The 6,314-nt window shown below is 39.5% G+C and overlaps 1 protein-coding gene across 2 annotated transcripts in view; it reads left to right on the plus strand.

Moving 5' to 3' along the window:
• The window catches only part of Zbbx (zinc finger B-box domain containing), a 111,715-nt gene that overhangs the window by 94,408 nt on the left and 10,993 nt on the right, over positions 1-6,314 (plus strand). For both annotated transcript variants that reach the window (XM_008830140.1, XM_008830141.1), the window contains one exon: positions 2,376-2,633. In XM_008830140.1, the coding sequence (XP_008828362.1) occupies positions 2,376-2,633 (258 nt within the window). The remainder of the gene's footprint in view (positions 1-2,375; positions 2,634-6,314) is intronic.

Consider the following 6,314-nt stretch of genomic DNA (forward strand, 5'->3'; position numbering starts at 1 on the left):
CCGATCTTGCTCATTTTCCAATCACTGCTTCAACTACAGAGATGTATCCTTTCCCCATTGTCTGTACCCCTCCCTTACTACCCCCACCCAATTTTCTGTAGTTTATTATATATTATATGTAATATAGAATATACATTTATGTATGTCTATCTATCAAGTTATATTCGTGTCCCCAAATGGTTCCCTGGTGCTTGGTTAACCTATCCATCATCATACTTTTAAAGAAAACTGACTGCCCCTCCCAGCAGCCTTCAGTTGCCAATAGTTCCTCAGGTACTATTGGGCTTCTTCTCTACTTCCTCACTTCTATGCTGGGATTTTGTCTGACTTGAACTTAGATGGGATTTGTGTATGCTGTCACCATTGTTGTGAGTTCATATGAGTAACTTCTCAGCTCTCTGGAAAACTCTGTTTCCCTGTGATCATCTACCATCTCTGGCTCTTACAATCTTTCTGCTCCCTTCCATACTGGTCTCTGAGCCTTAGGAGACAGAAGTTTGATATACATGTCCTATTCGGAAATAAGGACTCTGTAGTCTCCCACTCTCTTATTCTCTGCTAGTTGCCAGCTGTGGGTCTCTGTGTGAATCATCATCAGTTACATAAGGAAGTTTCTCTGATGAAAGTTGAGATATTATTAATCACTGATCTCAGGCCTAGGAATCTGTAGCTGGATAGGCTTGAGGGCCGAGTGTACCACTATTTTTCTGCTAAATAGACATAGTATTAACCAACTCCTAATGACATATTTTTAAACCCATAGTTCATCTTTACATTATTTATTTACTTATTTTATGAATAAGTGTTTTGCCTACATGTGTGCAAGTGCACTTATGTTGTGTAATGCCCATGGAAGCCAGAAGAAGGCGTTGTATTTCCTGGAACTGAAGCTCTGGGCAATTGTTAGGTGCCATGTAGACACTGGGAACTGAATCCAGGTTCTCACAAAGGCAGCCAGTGCCCTTAACTTCTGAGCTATCTCTTCAACAGCTGCTCCCCACCCCCATATTTCTAAAATATGAGATACTGGTCAAATAAAATTGGTTTATTAGGGGTGTACCGTACTTATTATATTTTTTTCCTTTACAAGGCACAGCATGGTGTCCTATAATTTGAGAAGTGTGTCAGGCACTTGACTTTTGAATAAACTAGACTATGGTATGTTAGTTTTGTCTGAAGTTGACTTGGTTTTTAAAAAAATACTTTATTTTACATGTATGAATGTACTACCTGCATGTATATAAGTGCACTGGGTCATGCAATGCCCATGGAGGACAGAAGAGGGTGTCAGATCCCCTAGAACTGGAGTTACAAATGGTTGTTAGACACCATGTGGGTGCTGGGAATTGAACCCAGGTCCTCTGCAAGAACAGCCATTACTCTTAACTGCTGAGCCTTCTCTCCAGCCCCTTAAGTTGACTTGTTCTATATATATCTTGCCTTAGTGACTATTAAAATTAGTTTTTGTAACTCCTTCAGGGGATGGCATGATAAGAATAGGAGGTAGGAATTGGCTAGGCAGTTAGGGTAAAAAGACCCTTTTCTTGGCTAAATGTCAAAATGTCCTTGGGCCTGTTAGCAACATACTCTGTTTCAAAGGCAAAAAATGTCAAAAGGTATTTGGGAGCCTGTATCTAATCCTTAAAAGACTTTAGGGTCACCTCTTCAGAGGGAGGAATGTTGGAGGGGAGGGAGTGGGCATGGATTTGATCAAAACACCTTATATGCATGTATGAAATTGTCAATAAGGTTTTTGTAAAAATTTTAAAAAATTAGTTTTTGTTTTTCTGAGTGTAAAAAAATGACTCAGATGTGTTCTATATGTCACAGGAACTTAATTTGGAATTAACTAATTGTAGATAGCTTGAGTATATGACAGTCAAAAATTAGTTTATCTTAAATGCTGTTGCATGAACTTTTGTTCTATGTGGAAGAAGTGGGTAGTTTGTATTGTTAAACACACACTTGGGTGCACTGGCTGAAGGGATGGTTCATTCAGTAATATGGTTGTCAGTACTGGGACCTGAGTTTAATCCCTAGAACATATGTAAAAATGCTGGGTATGGTGCTGTGTGCTTATAATCCCACTCCTGAGGAGGCAGGAACAGGAGCCTCCCTGAGGTTCCCTGGTCAACAAGGCTAGCCTAATTGGTGAGCCTAAGCCAATGGGAACCCTTGCTTCAGAAGAGTTCCACAGTGTTTCCAAAAAGAGGAATCAAGATTGACACACACACACACACACACACACACACACACATGCACACGTGCACACACACACACACACACACATACACACACACACATGAAAAATCACTTGGAAAATTAAGAGAGTTGGGTTTTTTTTGTTTTGTTTTCTTTTTCCCTTTCTCTTTTAGGCCAGAAATCACAGAGACCATCAACAGTAAATTTGCCAGTTCATAAGTCTATCCAAAAAGGTTCCAACTTTCTTTCACCCCCCTATTCTCGAGCAAGAAGTGCAGCTGCTCAGTCCCAATTCAGAGCTGCTTCAGAAATTTCAGAAATTGAATATGTTGACATCGCTGACCAGAATGAACCCTTCTTAGATAATGCTGCTGATCAACAAACTCTAGACAGTGTGGAGAAAGAATTAAATGTGCTGGGGAATCTTGAAGGTAAATGCTAATTTTGTCTTAAATAATGTTAACTCTGTCCTCTGTCTCAGCCTTCATATCTAAAATAACAAGTAAGCAAATAAAAAAGGTTTTACCTTTCCTTTAGAACCAAATCCCCTGTGTTTGTTCCTCTGGACATCCCCAGATACCATCCTGAAATCCTTATAAAGTACGTGGTTGCTAAACCACACCTTCATTTGGTTCCCCTGGCCGCTGGGCAGAGGGAGTGTTTTCTTCAACAGTGTGACACATGTTAGGGTTACCCATGCTCTAATGGATAACACCTATGAACCCATGGGAAGCAATATATGAACTCAGAGGTGGAGGAGGAGGAGGATCGGGGAGGAGCAGGAGGAGGAAGAGGAAGAGGAGGAGGAAGCAGAGGAGGAAGGGGAGGAGGAAGAGGATGTGAAGTTGAAAGGGTGAGAGTCAGGGGAGAGTTGAAGGGGAAAGTGGGTGATGAGTATAATCTAAATATACTGTGTTCATGTATGAACTTACTAAAGATTAAATAAAATTCAAAAAAGAACCTTCATGTGCACTGGAAAAGTCTTTTTTCCCATTTCTTCAAATGCAATGAAGAGTTAATCTCTGCAGCTTTGTGTAAGCTACTACCCAGCACCCTTGTGGGAAAATTGAGCTGTTAGAGCTTTTAAAGCAGTGTTTCTGAACTTTAAATGCATGCAAAGACCCTCTGGAATCTTCTTCAATTGTACAAGGAGACATGCATCTGCACATCTAACAAGCAGCCAGGCAATGCCCAGGCTGCTAGATAACAAGGCACTCACTGTATGAGGAAGAATTACACTTGTGCATCCTATTTCCAACCTCAGTAGCTATAGTGTCTGGCAAATGGCCACCCTATTCCTGAATGCAAGTGGCTGGGAGTAACAATCCTTCAGAGAAGCAATCCTCTTCCTTTCATCAGAAAGTCATTCACACAGATCGAAACCAACTGTAGATCAAGAGGCCAGGAAGTCTTGGTTCTGTGTGTTCCACACTTGTTCTCTGTTTTATTTTTTCCTATTAATGGTCCTCTTTCTGCTTTATTAACTTGGACAACTTGGCTACATTTCTAAAAGTGGTACAAATTTGTTTTGAAAACTTCAAGTAATACAAAGAACAAAAGAGCATGCCAAACAAACAACCCCCCAAAGAACAAAGGAAGCAAAAGCAGCACAAAATCGTACCTTTTTAAAACAAACATTATTCACTATAATGAGTACCATTTTAAACATGTTTGTGCACAGATAGTCAATATTTAGAAGGATGCTATATTACTTTAATTGGAGAATATATTTTCACTTACTCCAAAGAGAGAAGATAACCACAGAGGAAAGAGAACATTCCTCCCGAATCTGGCTTGGCAAAACTTTAAGTTTATTGAGGTTTCAAGCATAGCCCAGGTAGCTGCATCAAAGAAAAGCCCAACCCAGTGTGAGTGAAGACTTAAGTCTGTCACTGGAATTTACACTCAGCCTCCAGGCAGCTTCCTGGCCTATGCTCCCAACTCCATCCCTGAGCAATCCTTTATTACATATTTAAAGTTAAGGAGTCTTGTGAATTTCTTACCCCCGAGTGTTGTGACTTGTTGTGAGTTTCATGAGCTTCCAACTTCCAGGATGGAATGATTAGGTCCTGAGGTAAACATCTACACAGAGATGAACAGAATCCATTTAGTGGGGCCCTATATTTAAGGCTGTCCATTTGAGGCTAGATTATCTCTCAAAAAAAGAGAGGTGAACAAGTTGAAATAAGAAGGTAATATTAGTAATATTATAAAATAGATTTGTGCTAGTCTGCACATACTGTTAAATGTTAGAGAGACATACAGATATGATGGACATAACTGAATGAAAGTGTACATATAAAAAATATTTCATCAGAAAAATACTGCTGAATTAACTCTAGGAAATTACCCTCTCAAGACTGCAAACAGTAGAATATTGGCAATTTTATATTATTTATTATTCCTTCTATTTTTGTGCATATTTCTTTAATTTCTTTTGACATTTGTTAATCTCTACAGTAAAAGATGAGAAAGCATGCATTTGTTCACATCATAAAAACATTCCGATCTAGGCAGTAGGGAACATGTCTCACTAAGTTATAATTTATTACCTTGTTGAGATTAACAAATCTTTCTTTCTTGCTGAAGGAATCCTTTCATATGGATTAACTTCTCCATACTATACAGATTGCTTATCTTCAGTGTTTTGATTTATCTTGAGAAGACAGAATATGGTATCATTTTTTAACATTTTTATTGAGTTTTTATACATTTCATATAATAGAATTTAAACCAATTTCAATACCCTCCCCCACCTGCACTACCCCATCAGATTGCATATATTCTGTCATGTACGTAAAGTTCTTTGAGGACAAACATTTTTACACTGATGTCTTCAAGTGAAGTTCGTCCCCTGGAGTCTAGTCAGCCTTTCTAGAATCTCTCCCTTAAAGATCTACACTCCCTCACCCAGCATTAATCAGTTGCCAAGAGTTCCTAAGCTAGGGTTGGGGCCTGCTGCCCATTTCCCTTGTTCTATGCTGGGGTTTTTTCTTTTTGTTTGTTTTGTTTTGTTCTGTTTTTTGTCTGATTCTGTAGGCATGGGTCTTGTACATGCTGTCACCATCATTGCAAGTTCATATGAACAAGTTCCCAGTGACCTGAAAGCCTCTGTTTCCTTATGTTCATGAACCAACACTAGCTCTTAAAATCTTTCTGCCCCTCTTCTGTAATGGTTCCTGTTGAGGTTTAACGGAGCAGTCTCTTAGTCTCTAAAACTTAGCCAGCTGTGGCCTTCTGCATGTGGCCTTCTGCATGCACCAGTGTTGTATAAGGAAACTTTGCTGGTGAGAATTGAGGGATGCATTAGAATTCTCTCTACTTCCTGTTCTGCTGTGTTCCATGAGCCTTGTGTATAGAAGTTCCACTGTAGATGTGTCATTTAGGGCTGGGCATCTCTCAAATATACATTCTCTGTGTGTGACCAGTTGTGGAACTTTGTAATGGCCTCCATCTTTTGTGAAATAAACTTCTGGCCGGGCATGGTGGTGCAAGGTTTTAATCTCAGCACTAAGGAGGTAGAAGCAGGCAGGTCTCTGTGAGTTCAAGACTAGCCTGGTCTACATAGTGAATTCCAGGCCAGCTGGCACTACAGGGAGACCTTGTCTCAAAAGACCAAAAATGAAAGAAACTTCTTTGATAAATGGTATATAGTATACTTGTCTGATAATATAAGGGTCCATATTTAGGATACAGCAAGAAGTTTTATTTGTTTAGAGATATGACAGAAATAGGGTTTTCTCAAGGATCTATGACCTCTCCAGCCATGTGTATTAAGCTACATTTACAGTGACACCCATGACTCCCTCCCATTGAAAAGGCTTTAAGTCCAACTGGATAGCTGTTTATTACCCTCTAGGTAAAAGTACCACTACTGGGTAAGGAAAAGCTGATCTTCTTTAAGAGAGTGACTCTAGATAATCTGACTAGCCCCAAGTGTATGAACTTGGACTGAAGGATGTCAGGGGACTCATTAGGCCTTAACATAAATGATAAAATGCATGGAATCCATTGGGGGCCTATGGTAGGGTGCCTATGGGGAAGGGGGTACAAAACCATTAATATGTTGTGTTGTGCATGCAATGCACTATATATATAATACATATTATATA

The sequence above is a fragment of the Nannospalax galili genome, unplaced genomic scaffold (assembly GCF_000622305.1).
Source record: "Nannospalax galili isolate Female #2095 unplaced genomic scaffold, S.galili_v1.0 scaffold33, whole genome shotgun sequence".
In the NCBI taxonomy this organism is placed as follows: Eukaryota; Metazoa; Chordata; class Mammalia; order Rodentia; family Spalacidae; genus Nannospalax; species Nannospalax galili.